The sequence below is a fragment of the Zosterops lateralis genome (genome assembly GCF_965231275.1).
Source record: "Zosterops lateralis genome assembly, chromosome: 4".
Classification (NCBI taxonomy): Eukaryota; Metazoa; Chordata; class Aves; order Passeriformes; family Zosteropidae; genus Zosterops; species Zosterops lateralis.
In genome coordinates this window covers 14,475,690-14,495,817 of record NC_139765.1, presented here as the reverse complement: position 1 = coordinate 14,495,817, position 20,128 = coordinate 14,475,690, and the positions used below count along the sequence as shown (strand labels likewise).

At 38.5% G+C, this 20,128-nt stretch overlaps 1 protein-coding gene across 1 annotated transcript in view; it reads left to right on the top strand.

Annotated features, from left to right (window-relative positions):
- Positions 1–20,128, top strand: part of BRAF (B-Raf proto-oncogene, serine/threonine kinase) — an 82,979-nt gene that overhangs the window by 27,606 nt on the left and 35,245 nt on the right. The window contains exons 4-7 of the mRNA XM_083860495.1: positions 13,813–13,916; positions 14,631–14,733; positions 16,030–16,178; positions 17,246–17,365. Coding sequence (XP_083716621.1) covers positions 13,813–13,916; positions 14,631–14,733; positions 16,030–16,178; positions 17,246–17,365 — 476 coding nt within the window. The remainder of the gene's footprint in view (positions 1–13,812; positions 13,917–14,630; positions 14,734–16,029; positions 16,179–17,245; positions 17,366–20,128) is intronic.

Here is a 20,128-nt window from a genome sequence, read left to right as displayed (position 1 = left end):
AAGTGTCATGATCACGGTGCTCTGCCACACTCGGTTGTTTTGATCTGTTGAATGTTTTTGACAGGATTAACTCAAAGTCCATCATAGCAGTAATACAGAACACAGAACTTTCAGGAGTTCTATAACTGTGAAGATACCTCAAGAAATATTTTTCTCAAATCAGCTTTATCAGATAAATATTAATTTACCATTTTACAATAGTTAGGAAGGGACAGTAAGCTCTATTTCTTGTATTATACAAAACTATTGATTAGTTTAAGAGGGTAAGATGGAGGAAGTATTTTCTATGTTGTCATAGTTAGAGTCAGATTAGAGTCAGTTGTCATGTCAGAGTTACTAGAAGCGTTGAATGCTTCAGAGCAGTCTCGCAGCTAAGAAGGTCTGTGTAGGATTGCCTGGGGTTTTTCTTTCTTTTTTTCCTCCCCACTCACCATGGTGTGTGCTTGTGTGGAGACCAGGATGCCTTCAGGTCTTTTGTAGGGAACTGGCTAGGGGAGGAACATAGTTGCAATTAGAGGGGTCAAAAAGTGTTGACCACAAACTGTTTGAAACCCGGCATTTATCAGTTTTGACAATTTTACAGTGATTCCTGATGTCATGGAAGAGACACGTTTTGCTGCTAGAGAAGGATTTTTTGAGCTGCCAACTGAAGAGCCTTAATATGTCCTTGAGAACAATACACTGCAAACTGTGGTACATGAAATTATTGACAAGCCATAGTCTAGGCTCTGTTTTGCAAGGTGGTACATAATCCAAACTTAGCAGGGGAGCAGTGTTTCTGGAGAAGGTGGGAAACGAATGGACAAGAAGTGTCCTTGTCAAACCAGAACATTTTGCAGTGGTCAGTCAGGTGTCAGCTGTCTCTGGATTGTTACTGTCTGCTGAATTTGAGTTGCTGGTAGAAAGAAGAAAACATCAACTGAGTAGTGCTCAGTAGTGGTGTTGTAACATGTCCTCACCCCTTCCCTACCACTTTCCTTTCATCCTTCCCCCACTTCACTGAGCAAAAGACTTACAGTGGGGACAACGTTGGAGGACAATTGTTTTTACCTGACTTTTTTTAAAATATTGCTTGATTGTTCAAGTTATCGCAGAAGATGGAAAGTACTGTTTGGGGGAGTTTAATGTAGACTATGACCACTGTGCAGAATGTACAGTGTAAAGCCAGGTGATTCTGCTTTCTGCCTGTTGAGGAAAGTCTTAGCACACAGTACTACTTACCTACAGAATGAATTCTGGAAAGAAGGTCATGGATTTCAGAGGGACTCTGGTTTTTTCATGTGTTCTGTCCCACCCTGTCTGGCTATTTGCAGCCCCTGTCATGGGGCTCATAATTTGGTTTTGTTTCTTTCCTGTAAAGGATCACAGCATATCACTTCCTGCACTGTTCTGTGTGGTACCTTTTTTGCCTCTCCTAAGTGTTCTCCTGTCCTCTAACCCACATAGTGGAATTCTGCTCTTACTCTTTTCCCCTCATCTGCAGCACTCTTGTTCTGCTTCTTTTTCTCTCTCTTTTTACCTCCTCATCAATCCTGTTTTATTTTTCACAGCACTAGATGCTCTTTCTGGGCTATAGGATGCAAACATGGTTTAACTTGGTTGTAGTCAGTGAGAGGCTCTTGCCTCTGTCCCCAGGTTTCTAGTGGAAGCTGAACACTTACTTGCTTTACAGGTCCAGCCCTGCAGCTAGTTTCCAGCTTGCTTTGCTTCTTTTTATTTCAGTTTTAGACACTGCTTGGATCAAGTTGTGTTACTGAGTTGAACTTTTTTCCTTATTTTCTTTCTATATACTAGTAAAGTATCTCTGATTTAGAGCTAAGAAATGGTGCTTATAGGAGCTCTTGAGTGTGGGGGTTATTGGCCTTGGAGCTGAAGTTCATTTCTCTGAAACTTGAACCAGTGCTCATTTTATTGAGAAAGTCAGGAATTTCTTGTATGACGACTCTTAATGGAATTACTTTTCAGTGTTTATTGATCCTACATGTAGGCTGTTGGAAACTAAGGAAATGCCAGGAACAACCACAATCCAGAAGGAGCTGCAGCAGCTTACTGAATCCTGGTGTGCATCAAACACAGCAACACTAACTAGTTGGGAGAGGTGATTCTCCTACTCTACTCAAGTGTGACCTCACCCTGAACACTGTGTGCAGTTTTGGGTGCCACAATATAAATTTCTGTGATTCACAGTGCAGTTTTAATGGCCAGCAGTCAGAAGATGAGTTACTAACCTAAAAAAGCATCCAGCTTTTTTTCAGTGAACACTGAGACTGCTTCCTTCATTCTCTCAGTAGATTGAGAAGTGTTGTACACATTTGTCTGCTTTCATGACCTCTGGCTTTTAAAGCAGGCTGGTTGTGTCTCACTTATGCCCATTAACTGAGCCATCTGTGATGGTAGTTCATGATGTTCAAGTATACAAGGTGATTTGTGATGGGATGAAGCAGGAAGGAGTTTCCTTGTGAAAACATGTGATACCTGCCATTAGAGCCTTCCCTCTGCCCTAGTTCCCATTCCATATGGCTGTTAAGACAAGGGTGATGTGTTCTACACTGAAGCAGGTGGCTGAGAGAGATACTGTTAAAGTTGCAGTGTTGCAGCAATCTCCTCCCCACCTCAACCTCAACTGCTTTCAATTAATATCTACTAAACAAAATCTTGTTAGTATCACAATAATAATTTCAGTCTTTATTTCCAATTCACTTCAGGAGGGGAGAAATGTTGCCAGATCCTAAGGAGTCTATTTTTGTCTGGGAATGCCATGACATTTCTTAAACTGACCTAAAGTGACTGGAATTGAGTTGGTAATGGAGAGCCAACCTCGTTATTTATCTTTGATCACTCTGAAGCATCCCCAAGTACTACAACAGCCTTCTGCTATTTGTTTAGAGCTGCTAAAAATGCAGGAAATGGGGGGGAGTTGCTTGCATATCTTACATTTTTGACTAGCAACTGCCTTGTTAGTTGAGAGTTCTCTACGTGTTACTGTTTGTGTAGGATCAAACAAGTACGTCTGTTGGAGCTGACTCCAGTTCAAAATATAATTTAAGGAAACTGGTGGAGTACAAAGAAATGAGACCATGGTGTTCAGTATAAGTCATTGTGGTGCTGAGGTAGTGTAGCTGGGAAGTTTCTTTGTGTGTCATGATAGGGCATGAAAGGTTGGACAAATCTTTGCCTAATGGAGCCAAAGGTGTGAAGGTGCTTGCCTGAAAGCCTGACAGATCTGTGGCAGAGCCTACTGCTGCTGATCATTTGAAGTCAGCATTTTGATTCAGCCAGCTACAGGACAGGGTTCAAAAGTAACTTCTTTTTGAAAGCAAAACCAAATAGCTGGCTTGGTTAGCTGGAAGGGAATCAGTGAATAAATAGTGTCAGGAATAAAAGATTATTTGCCTTGGCTTTGGCCTGGGAAGGGATGAAGAGAAGTTTCTTTCTCTGAACAACCTCCTAGAAGAAACAACAGATTATTTTTTCCTCTCTGTGCTACAGTAATTTTATCCCCTATAATGCAGAGAGAGAAACATATACTTCTTTCCTTAGTGGCTTTACTCAACTGGCAAGTCACACATCCTTTGGAGAAGCATTCCACACAAACGTGACCTGGATAAGTCTGTGTGGATTGGTCTGTTCCATTTTGTTCTATGCCAGAGAGAAGGATGCTGAAATCATAAAAATGTAAGATGGTGCAAGTTTACCTGAGATGAAAAGTTGTGTTGTAGAACAAGTTGATGAGGCTTATTCAAGCAGTGGCAGAATGTAGGGAAATACTAGGTGAAAACTTGTTTCAGTTGGGAATCTAAATGTCTGTGGTGTGCATAGTAACAAATCTGCTAATTAATGGAAGGAAAGTTTAAAAACTTTGATCTCCTGCTGGTTGCTAGAAATCTGAGACATTATGTTACATGCTAAGGCTTGGTTTTGGTGGAAGGGAGGTAGTCTTGAATGGAAGTAGATGATAGTGTGTTATCATAAAAGCAAGTTATATTATTTACTGGTGAGATGTCTGAGAGAACGCACGGAGCTGACAGGGAACACAGCCTTGGGCATTCTTAGTTGTGGTGTGCATTAGGATTTTTTTCCAAATTTTATGATTGAATGTGCATGCAGAGAAAAGAGCCGGGAGACAGTGCTCATGCAAATGAATAGAAATAAACAAATACATGATTGTTGAGAAGGGACAGTAATTCAAGGAAGAATGGTGGTTATCAACCGATGCAGAAGTATGGGACAAATAGGATTAATTTCAGGGTTTTGTAAGAGGAAGAAGACATTGAAAAAGTTGAAAATTAACTGAAGGAGTTTGGGCCATCAGCATAAAAAGTTTTCTATGAGTGTAAAGAATACAGGAATATGGTATTTGCATGCAGGACAAGATTTAGACATTTTGTGGGATTGCTTTGAGTTGTGTGATTTTTTTTTTTTTTCTTTGAGGGTTGGGGGAATGGTTTTTGAGGACCTAGGTAAAGTATCTTTTGCACATCAATTTTTAACTGGTAGGTTTGGGATAAGGAAAAAAACCTCCATTTTCAATTGCAAAAACACTTCCAATTTTTGCTCTGTGAAAGTTGACAAAATAGTTAAAATTATTTAGGGGTTTCTCCAATTAGATTGCTTGCTCACTGTAGACCTTAAGGCACTAGCAAGAATTTTTAGAGTTTTCCTGTGGCTCATCAGGTGAGGCTGGTTTCCTCTCTTGGAGGAAAATTTTCTGAAACCTGTAATGGAGTAAACATTTTGTGGACGTATCTGGAGTATTTCTCTGTCATAGTGAAAGAGCATAAGAATAGATCGGGCATGTATACTATTTTCCGTGGGTTGTCTTCCAAATTTGAGCTATTTGTCACTCAGGAATTTAATGAGTTTAAGTGTTTTCTATTTGGAAACCCTCTGTTCAGCCTCCATTAAATGCATGCTGTGGATACTAGAAATTTATGTCTTGTGGTTAGGAATTCTTTGGGCGTGGTTGTGTGTAGTGTGAGTAATCATGTTCTATGTTGGTCTTCACATCTGCCACAAGCTACTTTATACTGAGTGAAATAAAGGCTTCTGAGAAAAGCCATTTAACACAAGGCCTGGTATTAAAACAAGTAGCTAAAACTGGTCATAACTCTGCAGAGGAACAGTATTAGGAGGTTTTTGATGTTGTAGTGAAGTCCTAGTAAAAGGAAAGGAGAGAATTCTAGGAAAGAAGAGAATGCAGTAAGAGAGCTTCTAACTCAAGTACTTTATGAACAAGATCATACAACTTGATGAATAACAGCCCTGAATGATTTTTGATTACCCAAGAAATCCCTTCTGGACAAGTGCTTAGAGTAGGGGAAAGGCAGTCTGAAAGCAAATGAGCTCTCCTGAATGCTGATGTGGAGCATGGAAAGTTACAGGAAAACAGTGTTTAATGATGGCCATTTGAAAGGCATCAGGTGACGATAGGTCTTGTGCTTCATCTCTGTGGTTTATTGCTGCCTTCTGCACATTCTTTCCCAGCTTCCAGAGGAAATGTTCCCTTCATGTCTTCTGACCTTCTTGGTGGAGTGGCTGTGAGGGTGGTAAGGAGTCTCCACTGCTCTCCCCAGTTGCGTTTATAAAGGATCCTCTCCTAGCTCCAGTGCCCTCTCTCTTTCTGTCAGCATGAGCAAGGAGTGGATTTGGTCAGGTTGAATTCTGTTTCTGTCTGTAGTGGTCTAAGAGGAGACAGTGAAGCAAGGGGGAACAAAAGAAAAATAGATGCTGTACATGCTTTGGGAAAGCTTGGTGGCCTCTAAACATTTCAGCTACCTGCAGATTCTTGATATGATCAAATCGTTGTGTGTTATCACCCACCACAAGGTCAAAAAATTTCCATGGTAGCTTCTAAACCAAAAGTAATACTTCAGGTAATAAAAAAAGTTACCCTTTCTTCTATGTTCAACTATAGAATATTGTGTGGGTTCTAGAATATTTTGGTTGTTCTTTGTTTTGCTTTATTTTGAAGTTCAGGAGTAGTTAGAGGTGCTTTGTGTAAAAACTCAGCATAAGTCTGGGCCAGTAAAGTTTTTCCACTTGGTTTTGTGTTGGTATGCTTCACATGCATCTCATAGTTACACATATATTGGAAAGCTAATGGAAGTTCTCAAAATGTGAATGTGAGACTGAGTTTTTAAAAGTGATAATTTGTATGTTCAAGAGTTAAAGGAACTAAACAGGACTGAGAATGCTGTGCATGGGGACAATTCTTAAGTGTCTCGCTCTTGTCACACCTTGGTTTATTAGTACATCTGCCTTTTAATTAGGCAAGCAATCATGTGATCTTCTCTGCAGTCATGAAGACTAGAAGAATAAGCTATTTTTATTCTATGTAAATTGTTAGCATAAATTAATTCATTATGCATGCACAACTGGGATCCTTCAAATATTCTGTTTTTAAATCTGATACTTGATTCATTTCTTTTGAGTTCAGTTTTGCATCTTGTTTTCTGTAGTTTATGCTGTGAGTTTTTGCCTCAAGGTTGCTGAGTAGTAAGCCCTGGATTTCTGCAGGCATTTAAGCTGCCCTACCAGTTTCACCTGTCAAGTATAAGGAAAGTTCAGAGAAGGGGGATGTTCCGGCAGCTGAAAAACCAGTTCCTTGCTTTTAATTACACACCTTCTTTGGCATGATTAGGTTTTTCTAATCAAAAATACATATAAAATCTCCCATGTTATATCAAACACGCAGCAGAAATTGAGTTTATTTTTAGCCTATGCCAATGGCTGGTTGCCAAATGTATCTGAATACTTGGGAATTTTATGCATCTTATTAACTGTCTGGTGACATGAAGTAAATGGTAGTTTACTTTCAAGTAAACTTCACTTGATACTTCTGTATCACTAGGAAAATTTATTCCATCACTGATTAAATTGTCTTTTATCTTTCTTCAGAAGTTTTCTTTATTTTGTCCTTCTAATTCTCTTCTCCCCTCCTGCTGAGGAGGGAGTGAGCAACCAGCCGAGTGGTGCTTAGCTCCCTGCCAGGAGGAACTCACCACAAGCTACCCTCAAATGCTGGATAAATTCAAAGGCATGATGAAAAGAGAATAATCTACTACTTTATTGACACACTGTCTTAGATTGGAAAGTGAAACAATATTGAAAACTTGCCGTTATAAAACTGTTGACTTGTCATTTGGAATGCCATGTGCAACGTTGATCACTGGTTTTTACTCAAGTAAGGAGTGTTTAGTGTTTCCGTATGAGGTGGAAAGTCTGGCTGTATAAAGTAATGAATGCTGTAAGAAAAAGAATACTGTTTCAAGCATGCTTCCTTTACTTCATAATGTGCCAAGCAGGCACTCAGTGAAATGGAATGCAAGTCTCAAATCTAAAAATTATCATAATAAATGTTTTAATTCCATGTCTAGTAAGTGGTACATAAATTCATGCTTCTTGTGTTGTTTAAGCAAACTAGCGAACAAGAGTTTTAATGTTTGTAGAGAATGTGTATACTACCTGAAGATGGAAGTATCCATTTGGTTTTAGGATGAATTGCAAGAGATTAGAGAAGGATGTGAATTTCAGCCCTTCTGCTATAGTTTCTTGCCCCTTTGCTGCTTTTAAAGCACTTGGAGTGTGATCAGCTCAGACAGGACTCTACAAAAGTGAACTCCGGGTCTGACCTATTACAAAGATTTATTTAAACTGTTATGTATCTTAAATTGCATGTGGGTTTTGGATTGGAGACCAGCCAGCTGACTTTTTTGTCTCTTGAACAGAAACCACAAGGTCCTGGGGTTTCATGCCCATGTAGTGGCTACAGATATTTTTCTAGATGAGCATTTCTCACAAGTCTGAAGTCTAAAGCCATATTTTCCAAACTTTATTTTACTAGTAGGTAATTGTCAGCGTTCACAGTTTCTGCCACTGATATTCACTCTAACGAAGATATGAACATGATCTGCTCTCTAATGTCCCCTTTAAAATGATCAGTGCTGTTCTGAACGCAGTTTGGAAGTTGTCTCTCAAAAGCTTGAAAAATAATATGTGAAGGCTATTGATTAGGCATAACAGGTTTCATTCAGTGTGGTTGAAAGATGATGTATTCTTGAGAAAATATTTCTGCACTGACATAAATCAGTCTGTTGTGCTCTGCAAGTGAGTGCCAATGGGTGCTGGTAACCCATGTCTTTGCAAGTTAAATGGAATGCTTTTGATTGAATGGTAACAGCTTTGTAAAACGGATAAGTTCTGTTCAGTTTCCCTTGGAAACAAGCTTTAATGCAATGAAACTGCCTCTCATTTGTCTCACTAATATGCTTCATTAAGAATGTATTTTCTTGCTGCTTTCTCCTGGAAGTTGGACAGAGCTTCATGTCTTGATATCCAGAACAGCTGTTTCTGAAAGCTGTGTTCTTTGTTTCCTAGAGAATGTTCAGTTTTCTAGATGTTCAGTGCCATCTTATGTCCTTTTTGCCAGAGGAGGGTAATTTTATCTGTTAGTGCTGTGAGAAGTAGCTGACTGCTTTGGTGAAATATTTGTCCTCTGTAGGTAAGATGAGAAATTAAGTGTGGATCTCATGTTTGCATTTTACCAGAAAACCTGACATGTTGGAAGGCCGGACTCATTATTTGGCAAAAGTATAGTTTAGCCTAATTTTCTCCCAACACATTGAATTCTGTGAACGTGTGGCTGAGATTTTTTAGTCCTGGGTATCAGTTATGGGGAGGAAAATAGTGTAATCTTTAAGGGTATTTTATGTTGTGGTAAACAAATACTTTGAAGTGATATTTCACATCCATTCTAGTTGGCATATTTCCACTATTGCACCCAGTAGTTTACTAGATTGTTTGGAATTGCTCTGAAGCTCTAAGATATGTTACACATACCTTACATACCATGCATACATTGCACTTGGCTAAAGTGAGCTGCACAACAGTGCCAGGCTGAGGGAAGAATGAAGCCAGCTAACTAGTTTTGAGAAGTATAATACTAGATATTTAGAGCTGACCAGCCTCTCCACTTTCAGAGAATACCTTTGCATTGCTTCTGTGGAGTGTTCGTCAGTGTCTTTATTGCTCTAAAACATTGGAAACTACAGTGGTGTAAAGAAGCATTTTTAGCTTACTGAGACTATGCCAGTTTCCAGTCTGATGTTAGAAAAGTGATGTAAGAGTTATTTAGGGACGTAGCCCTGAATTTCTTACTGAATCGGGAATGACCTGATTTACAGAAATAAATGATTTATTATGCATTGCTTAAATACTTGTGGCTGCAGTACTAAATTTATACCAATAATATTATTACAAATACTTACTGTCCCTAGAAGTAGTTCAGGTGAGAAAAAGAAATGAGGACATTAAGGGACATAGTTCTGTTTAATCTGTCTAGGTAGTAAGACTGCTTTGAGAATTTCTGCAATCTGGAATAATTTTCCTTGGGGCTTAACATTTGTAAACTTGGGCATGTGTTTTGGTGTCTCCCTGAATGGCTACTTGCCCAATTTAGGGTGCGTCTCTGGTATATTATTAATCTACACACTGTACACACCTTGCAGTCTTTGTTTCTGTAGCTTCTGTACTGTTCCTGATTGTTATATAGCCCACACTTTCATACTTTTCACTTTAGAAAGTTGCTTGCTGAATCAATTTCCTAATTCCTATAAAAACCTAAGCTTTTTCTGATCTGCAGGTCTTATGTGTATAATTAACCTAAAAAGAAAGCCCTTAACAATCACTATTTGAAAGTATATCCCATAGCTCAGTAACAGGAGTTTCTAGGTGGTAACTGTTGTGAAACATTTTGATTTTCTTAGTTATGAAACAGAGGGATCAGGAGATAATGGATCAGTGCAAACAAATTTGATTTTAAATAATATTAAACATTCTATGTTTCAAAAAAATGCCAGCTTTGTTCAGTGTGTTGGGTTGCAGGCCTAAGAGTGCTGTGTATTTTGGAGTAGATGAGAAATTTTCTCCTGGGGAACTGATTTTGTTAAAAAATGCTGATGTGATTCAGTTAAAATGCTCTCTGGGAATCCTGGCAAAACTCTTGGAATTGATAAACCCTTCTTGGTGCCTTCTTGCCGTGCTGGAGCTGCCGGCTCCTGGCAGGCACTCGGGGGCTGCACCGTGCAGAGCTCTTGCTCCCTGCTCTCCTCCCAGGCTCTAGGGCCACACACCCTCCCTCTGCCTGGAGGTGAGAAAAAAGCTGTTCCAAAACTCCTGCTTTGGAGTCAGCAGGAGTCTGTTAGCCAGGAAAAAGAACCAGGTTTGGTTTTTCTTTTTCTAAAGACTGAGTTGGTCTCCAAACCACTTTCTTGGAACCAGCTTTTTTATTAACTTTGCCATAATTTGGGGGTGAAAAGAAGCCAGGGGCAAATAGAGGTTTCAGAGAGAATGCTTTGCAGGGTGAGATTTCTGCTTTACAGCAGGCACTAGTAGGGACTGAAGGAGGGGGCTGAAGGGCTACATGCACAGATGGTGATAGACCATGCTGTACCAGTTTGGGAAAATGATTAATCAATACTACAGGGACATATTCTAGCACTAAGTTCTTTTAATTTGGCCTTATGTTTCTCTGCTCAGGAGTTCTGTAAGAGAATGTTCTAAATGCGATTCAGGATCATGATGGCTTTTGAAAGTAATGAAAACAATTCACTGGGTTTTAGCTGGATCTTGATGCAAATGGCAGTGAAGAGAATAAATGTTCTACCCATATTTCTAATTGCAAGTTGCATAAATATGGATTTTAATGAAGTTACTTGGACTTGGGATAATAATACTGAGGAATAGGAAGTGATAAGTGAGCAGGATGCTTAATGCATATTTTTCATAGTCCTATAGCACTTGTGTTGCTGTAGGTAACCTTCATTCTGATACTTCCCAAATTTTGAGAGTTTGCATTTCCAGTTTTATTGATCTTTTAAAAGAAACCCCGTAACTTCATAAATCTTGTTTTTGACAAAATTTAAAGGAAAAAAAAATACACCTGTGTAATTAATTAATAGCATGGGAACTTTGAGGTTCCTGATGCGTTTCTTTGCTTCATGAGTTACTGGAGGATGTTGTCATCATTTATAGAGGACGAGTGCTGGAGGAAGAAAATGTTTTCTAGTGACCACAAGACTGCTTATCTCTTCTTTAATGTTAGTCATCTTCCTACTGCTTGACTTTTCCTCCTTGTCCTGTTCCACTCCCTCACACAGGTCAAGATTTTACTAACCTGGTTTCTTTCAATAATTAACTCCACTGGAGTTTTCTGCCTAAGCCAGAACCTCTTCCTACTCTGTGCTGGGTTCTGTTGCTGCTCTTAGGAGCTCCCTTTCCCACAATGTTCCTTGTCCAAAACAAGCCACCTTTTCCCTCAGTAACAGCTTGAAAGCTTCATGTTGAGGACGTACTTCAGTCCTTCGCCAGGTGCTGGCAAATAGTTCTCGCTGCAAGGTGGTTCAACACGTCTTTTTTTCCTGTCCTCAGCCTCAGCTCTTCAGTCTGTCCTCCCTCTGTCTTGTTTGATTCTTGCCAACCTGCTGATCACAATTCCCTCTTCCAGTATACACATGCTTCCCCTGCATGTTCAGTTCTTAAAGTTTGTCCTGGCCCTCTCCTCCCATTTGTCCTTCATGCCCAACCTCTTTCCTGGCTCTTTTAATTCCCCTTTTTGTTCTCATCATCTGTCTGCCACCTCTGCAGTATTTCAGTTTCTTCTGCCACTGCAGGTATTAGTGGTGAAGTGACTGAGGTTGCTGGAAAGGTAGACCTGAAGTGTCTGTGAGGACTCAACCTCAATCCAGCAGGATCTATACTTACAGGAAAAATAGCCTTGAGCTGAAGAATACTTGCTTCCTCCATTGAAATGGCTCATGATTGGATCTAATGTGTGTGGGAGGTTGGAGCACACCGGAAACCATCAGAGATTTTAGTCAGATTCTTAAAAATATTTACTCTCTATTTGTAAATGTATATATATGTTGGAGGCATAGAGAAGGACACTGAGGGGACACACCGGTTCTTTTAGGGATCTTTGACAGAATGATGATGGCACTAAATTATAGGGACAACTAAAGAGTTATTTTCTTAACAAGATATTATGATTAGTATAGCACAGAAATTATTATTAGAATGGCTCATGAGTTCTACAAGCAGAATCAATACTGTGCAATTTATAAGTAACATAATACAGAATTTATGTTACAACTTCACTTATAACTTCTAACCACCTTTGTAGATCAAGATAAATCTTTAACATGTTTTGCTGTATCAATACAACAATTATAATTTAAACTCAACATTTGTATGAAAGAATATAAGTCACACCCTTCATCCTTGGAGAAAGAAGAGAAGTTCCTTACTAAGGAGTAAGCTTAGAGTAATAAAAAAGATGCATTAAAAAAGAACGCAATATGTAAACGAAAGTCACCCAAGGCTGAATATTAAGATGTGAAGTAGTATGCAATAGGATTTTTTTTCAAGGAATTAAGAAAAATTAATTTTTAAAAAAATGTTTGTATTGACTGGATGAAATGCACAAATAGCTTGTAAAGAGGCACTCTGATGTTAATAGGAGGAAAATGGTGAAGCAAAATATGCTTTTGTGTCTTCTGAAAGCACATATGTTTGAGTTCTAGAAATGCAACATACAGGATAACCTCAAGTGGTGTTTACAAAGCTACTTGAAACAGACTGCTACTTTGAATTGTCATGCTTAAGTAGGACATAGAGCCCCTAAATACCCATGGAAACTTAAATTCAGGGAACAATAACCAGGCTCCAAAGCCAGTTGAAGCTGTATAAAACACTGCTTTTGGCTACCGAGTGCTGTGGCTTAAGCTACTTGCACGCTAGATTTGAGTTTCAGGTGTTCAGACAGACTTGTCAGGTTTGTGAAATTTGCATTTTTTTCTTCTGATTTGTGTTCGAGGTACTGTCCATGATTATAGGAGATATCCCAGTGTGTACAGTGCCTGAAGCCTTACAAATTTTCACTACTGAGTTCTAAAAACAGTTAGTAGATAATATTCAATACCTTAACTACACTTAATCACCAGCTCATGTATTCTTCTTGCTTATGGCTTGACACTGTATACTGTTAAATCACAGGTGTACCTAGAGAGGATCTACTTACTTGTGTAAGATATGCCCACAGTTAGAACAGAGGTGAGGAAAATACCTTTACATACTATGCAGTTCTTGATTTGGCTAGTTTTAATGTGCTCCTCCATTCTTCCCATCCTGTTAGTTATCTAAACTTTCCAAGCCAGGAAACAGAAGAGAGCAGTATGTTTTTCATATAAGACATTTCACTGGAGTTACAAATATAGGTTAAAGTGAGAGGTGATGGTCCCCTGACTCAGATGACTGTTTTGTTTCACTTGTTTGCATGCTTATCTTCTGTTTTAGAAATAGAAAATAAAATATTTACATTTTATGGTAATGTTTTTTGAGTGCAGTCCAAGTTAGTTCCTTCACTTAATTTCACTTGGCATATTTCCTCACTTATGTTCAGGCGAGCCTGTAAAATTAAAGCTGTATGTAGTTATTAGCTATCTGTGTGCTATCTCTCCAGTTTCTTCCAGTTGAGAAAGTTGGAAATTCACTTTTGGAGTTGAGTGAAGATTGTGTTCCAAATGTTAATAGAAGTGTAGAGGTTGTAGTTTCTTCTAGCTGAGCCCTTTTCCTCATATACTGTTCAGCATTAAAATTTTCCTTGGGACAAAAAGGACTTGGAAAAACTCTGACCTACAATTCTGTAAAGCATCCTGAAGAGTGGGTTTTAGCACTTGAGGGTCAAAACGTTTGCATCAGTTTGGGGGTATAAATTGGAAGTTGTTTTAACTCGTTTCTTTTGCATCTGACCTCTAGGTTCCAGCAAGATGTGGAGTGACAGTTCGAGACAGCCTAAAAAAAGCGCTGATGATGAGAGGTCTTATTCCAGAATGTTGTGCTGTTTACAGAATACAAGATGGGTATGACTGTGTGGGATGCTTTTTGCTCTTAGAATCTCTTATCGGAGCTAGCCAGGATGGCCAGTTCTATCCAAAAGTTGTTTACAAAGTTCAGAATTTTATGATACTTTGCACTAAACAATTTGCACATTGCAGTCATGTTGAAAAGAATGTCTAACTCCTAGGAAATGGCTCAGGCATAATTCTCAGTAATACGAGATTCTGGCTAAGGACTCATTAATCAAACTCATGCTAACCAAACAAGCATTAAATAGGTTGTGTTAAGTTCTTGGTTTTGTTTCATTTGGCTATAATGCATTCTTAACTAAAGACAGAGTTCCCTTGGGAGGAAAAAAGAGTTTTCAGACCTAAAAATTAGTATATTATCTTCATGTACACAAATAGCCATCTCTGTGGAACTCTTACACAACAGGTACCTTCACAAACACTTTATTTGATCAAAAAGCCATCTGCCACATAAGGAACAAGGAATTGGCCACTACTGGAGCTGGTTGAAAAATGAAATGCTGGTGCATTTCCTTCCTGCAGTTTGTCCAGGGAAGGTGTGCTTTGTTTGCTATGTACTGAGCATAAGGTCTTGCTTCTAAAGTTTCCTGCAATTAGGCTGAGTAGCAACCCCCCACAGTGTAACTTTTTAGCTGATCTCACAACTTTGGTAAGAGACATGCAAGGGCTTGTGTGCTGATGTTAATGAGAGGCTTATTTGCACTTTAGAGAGAAGAAGCCAATTGGCTGGGACACAGACATTTCCTGGCTCACGGGAGAGGAGTTGCATGTGGAAGTTTTGGAGAATGTGCCACTCACGACACACAATTTTGTATGTACTGGGTTTTGTGAGATGTTGAGTGGGGTTGCATCAACTTCATACTTTTAAATTTAAATTACCCACTTGGAATATTTTGCATCTGTGGGATGTGGTGGGAGTTACAAAAGAAGTTTTTCATCACAGTAGCTCAAGTGAATTAGATAGAATTGTGTTTGAAATAAGTGATGCTAGAGTACTTGATCACCCTTAAAACTTTCATGTTTTGTTGGAATACACCCTCTAAAATTTATAAATGTAGGGGGTTTATATCAGCACTGCATTGCAGAGCTGTAATAATAATCTATTTTTGTATTGCTGTATCTATAAAATGTATTCTGGGCCTCCCTGCTGGCTCTGCAGCAGCAATTAACTAATGAACTAACTATTCCCAGAGCAGTGCTGACATCATCAATGATGCAGTGTACAAATATGTTTTGACCTGATAAGGCACCAAATAAATGGAAGCTGCTAAACAGAATCTGTCTAAATATTTCCAGCTACATACAAAATCCGGGAAATAATGTTTGTCACCTTGCAAAGAAAGACCTTCTATTTCAGCTTAAAACATAGCAAAATTCTATCTGCAAGCTGATTCAATCTCTTTAACTAAACAAGCTATTTGGGTTATGGCTAGTTAGATGAATTCTAGTAGGCTTAATATTTTTTAATATCCCTCTGAGATTCTGATTATTACATGTAATAATAGAACTAAGAATGTGTTTTTACGCCAGGTATTGCTAAATTTGAAAATTAACTAAATCATTTCCCCCTTATAATTTGGGGATAATGCATGATCACCCTTCTGTGATTCTAAATGTTTCTGAGTTTCAGTAGTCAAAATTACAACTTTATATGTAACCATACATTGAAGCCCTATATATGTATATTTCAGTGTGTATTTCCAGTCCTGTGAGTACTAGATAGAAATGTTCTTTGGCTTCTGGAAAAGTTAGAATATGAAGTAATATTTCAGCAGCTTTTGTTTTTATAGGTTCTATCTAAATAAATTCTCAATCTTTCTGTCTAGCATGATAATAGTGAAGTTTTGCTTCAGGTTTTTTGCTCTTATTCTTACTGCTAGTGAAGTGAAGCATTAATTCCAAGCAACAGTTGAAAGTTAGTTTTAGTGCATGAAAACTCTTTGAAAAAAAAGACCGCCTTTCCTGTGAATCTGTTTGATACATAAAACTGTAGCTCGAGCATCGCAGAAGAGGCTTGTAAGTGCACTGGAGGGAGGTAAAAGCAAATAGCCTATCTTGGGCTTTCAGGAGGACTGTAGGTAACTGTGACTGTTTTTGAACCCTGTAGGTACGAAAAACGTTCTTCACATTAGCATTCTGCGACTTCTGTCGGAAGCTGCTTTTCCAGGGGTTCCGCTGCCAGACCTGTGGCTACAAATTTCACCAGCGCTGTAGTACGGAAGTGCCACTGATGTGTGTTAATTATGACCAACTTGAGTAAGTAATCACAATTGATTTTCAAATTGAACCTTTTAGTGAGTATACAGGTGTCAGTGATTTCTTGTGTTAAATCTGTAATTCAGGAAGTCAGAGGAGATGCCTGAAAAAAAACCAAAAATAGGAGTTCAACTGTTCTTGTGAGACTGCTTAATTCATACTCACTCTGTGCTAGCACAGACAACCAGTTCATATTTCTTTGCTGGTCTATGAAGTGCTTTTTCTGAATCATGAATAGGGTTGCTGAGCACTTGACTGTATCAGACAGACTTCTCATTGTTCACAGTTGTTAATATTAATCAAAACTGGTTCTTTATTGTGTGATCGCTAGGGCCCTGTTAAGAATTTAGCTATGGGTTTATTCTCTTCAGCCTGAAAAAATGTTAGGAGACATTAGTTGGTTATAGTGAAATTGCAGTTGGTTTTCCAATAATAGAGATAAATCTGCTAGCAAGATCAATGCCTAGGTAAGAAACATAAAAGAGAATGACCCAAACAGTCCAGTGTTCTTGGACTGAGTTACTGATCTATTTGTGTAAGTCTTTGATGTAGATTTAGGATCTGGTATAAGCTGGCTCTGTTCTATTTGATTAGGTTCAGCAGAGGCTATTAAGTCTTTTAAATAGACTTTTGTATAAGGAATAATTTAAAATGCCATTTTTCTCCCCAAGAATGAATTTAATTTCAGTTTATTTTGGTGTTTGTAGCTGTTTTCTTTGGCATCTCTGGAGTTTGTGCTCAGGGTGTAAGTTTATGCACTCATAGATATGAGTTGTGCATTCTTGGAGAAACAGATGTTTGCAATTCCATATAGCAAAGATTAAAAAAATTAATTTCCACAAAGTTTATATTTAAGGCATGATCCTTTTATCCTCTGTAAAGTAAATAATACTTTTAACAAATCTTGAAGATGTAATGTGTTAGTGTAATCTCTGTTGTAAAATTTAGAATTTAATCAATGAGATTTTTGGGGTTTGGGGTCTTTTTTGTAGTCTTTGAGTATTATATTGTGAAACTTCCGGGTTTTGCACAAGTTAGGTTGTTTTTGTTTTGTTCTTGCCTCACAGTTTGCTGTTTGTCTCCAAGTTCTTTGAACATCACCCCATACCACCAGAGGAGGCCTCCTTAGGAGAGACCACCCCAGCATCTGGATCATACCCCTCAGTGCCCCCCTCAGATTCTGTTGGGTATGAACTTATTCCTGCTGTTTAATAACGTAACATTTCAGTACTGTGCTAAGAAACACTCAAAATACTGCTTTGTAGCTCTGCATTCTTGTAATCTGGCTTCTCATGCAAGTATATGCACCTATGCTTAACTTAAAATAAGTGAATATTTTCACTCACACAAATTCTGTAAATTAGTCATGAGCCTAGGTTAAATGTGTGTGTACCTGTGTGTAAAATTGGGGCATTACCTTTTAAACTGATTTCTTCTACATGAGAGCTTAGACCTGGTCTAAGCTGGAAAGATTTTATACTTAAAATTAATATAAACCAAAGTTACATCCTCACAAATCCTTTTAGTTGGTTATCAAACTACAATTTATATGCCTTGAAGCGACATACCTCAGTTTCAAAATAAAGCACATACCTATAAGGCTGATGTGAACAGGTGCCAGTTCCAGGTTCGTAATATTGCTTTAGTAGCTTTTTCAAATGCCCTGCTTTAGTATCCTCCAGACCAGCTGTCTTCTTCCTGTTCACGTTGGGGTATTCCAATAGCATGCTTGCTGCAGCTCCAGATTTTGTAAAAGTAGACCACTAAAACTGACCATCCCCTTGTATTTCCAAGAAAGGTTCTGGACCCTTTTTCCATGAAGAGATAAGAGACCATATTTAAATTATGTTCCTAGTAGCAAAGAGATCAATGACACCATCCACCGTTAGGTAGTTGAACAAATGTCCAGGAAAGAGTAACTCAGGAATGTTTATCATACTCAAGAAATCTGGTGCATATTTATTAAGATCACCAAATACAGAAGCCTTCAGAAAACCATTCCCAGGACATATGTGCTGTGTGGAGTTAAGCTGAATGTGGCAGAGAGGCTCTCTTGGATTAGTGAAAATTGTGCTTAGACTAAAGCAGAAACACCCTGGAAGCTACGCAGGCACCTCTGGACTCTTAACTAGAAGATAAATTCTCTGGACAGCCAAGACTATTTTATGGAAGACCAAATAAAATGCCTCCCAGGAAAACAGATTGACAGTCCTGCAGAGGGACCCTCACTTGGTAAGTACTGAGATTATGTTCTTACTTGTACTGTTCTGTGCAGATTCAAGTGAATTCAAAAGTACTTCTTCATAGTAGTGAATGTTGCCTTTAGATCCCGTGGATATTAGTGCAGCAGATTGTGGGCAAGGCTGCTTGTCGAGTATTTGTCATGGTACAGCCAAAATTGTAACTGGGCTAGAACTATTAATTCATGAAGAAATTTGTTCATACCAATTGTGTTAAACACTAGTGGATGTCGAAGGCACTATATAGCCTTAATCCTAGTAGTCTAAATTGTCCTGCTTTTCAACTGCCTTTGCCTCACATTGGTCCATTCTTACCAGCTTATGAGGTTACAACAGTATGGATTATCTTGATACGTGCACTAACTACTTCAGGCAGTCTTAGTTTTGTGAAGTGAAAACAGAAAGAAAAGACTTGAGACCAAAGCTGGTTAATGTCATGAGATCTTTAACTTCACATACATAAAAATGTTAACGTTTAAATATATTTGCTAGTTACTGTTTAGGAGCTTTTCTCAAGTGTTGCATCTATAAATATTTGTAATTGCAGAAGATGTAAAAGGTTTCTAGCTTTCTCCTTTCTGCTTTTTTGCTTTGTTGTATACTTTATTGTTAAACAAAAAAAAGGCGTACATCATACTTGAAAAAATCTGTTCATTCTGAAAATAGTTTATGATTATCAGCTGGTTTTCATATGTAATATGCATGTTAGTCATACAGTGTTCCCTTAGCATGTGTGTATGTAGTATTTCCTTTTCAGAAATAGCTCAGGTGTTACTGGATGAGCATATAGAACTGTCCATACCTTTTTGCCAGTTATCTTTCTTGCCTTTCTTTAATAATACTTCTCTGCTTTTTAAGAACATAATTGTGTAAATATTAATCTATCTGAATTTAAAAACCTGGCCTTTCCTATTAAAATATGTTGTCACCTGTTTTTTTATTAAAGAAGACTGCTACAATATGGGACAGACAGTAGCTTAACTGGAATAAAACAAAGGGCTGACATTTGAGCTTTTCTTGTCTGGGAGAAGAATATGGGATTGAAATTTGAGAGCTGAACAATGGGATGGAAAATATGAGGAACTAGCGCTTTAATAACACTTACCAGATTAATAATTGTTCCTTTGATTTCTCTGTTCTCCTAGTATCTTGCATGGAACAGCTCACAGAGGAAGGAATGTTACTTATCGTTCGGTTGAGAGAAGAGAAGGCAAACACCCTTCTTCATCTCTAGCCTTCTGAAGGGATCCCAGCAGCAGGCAAAGTGCCCAAAAGAAGAAGTTTGTGTTGCAAGACAAGTTCAAGAGCAAAGGCGTGTGTGACATACTGAGACACTGTCAAGGGAGCAAATGCAAAAGTTTGCAAGAAAGGGACATAAAGGAAAAGACCACTGGACATGCTGCTAAACATGCTGGAGAACTGTTTCACTTTGTTTCACTCATGTGTAACATCCTAAAGCAATCCAGGCCTGTAGCCTTTCATTTAGCCTTTCATTCTTCCAACTGTGAGCCATAGGCAGCCCCTCCAGGTTTTTCACCCCAAGATGAGGGAGCACATGCGGTCCCATTTCACATTTATCAACCCCTTATAAAATTGTGTCCAGCCTCCACATTAGGTTTTATGTCCCATTTTAGTTCTTTCCATTTGCATTATCCTGTTATGCCAAAACAACCATTTTAGTTACAATCTGCACTTAACTGGAAAGAAAAG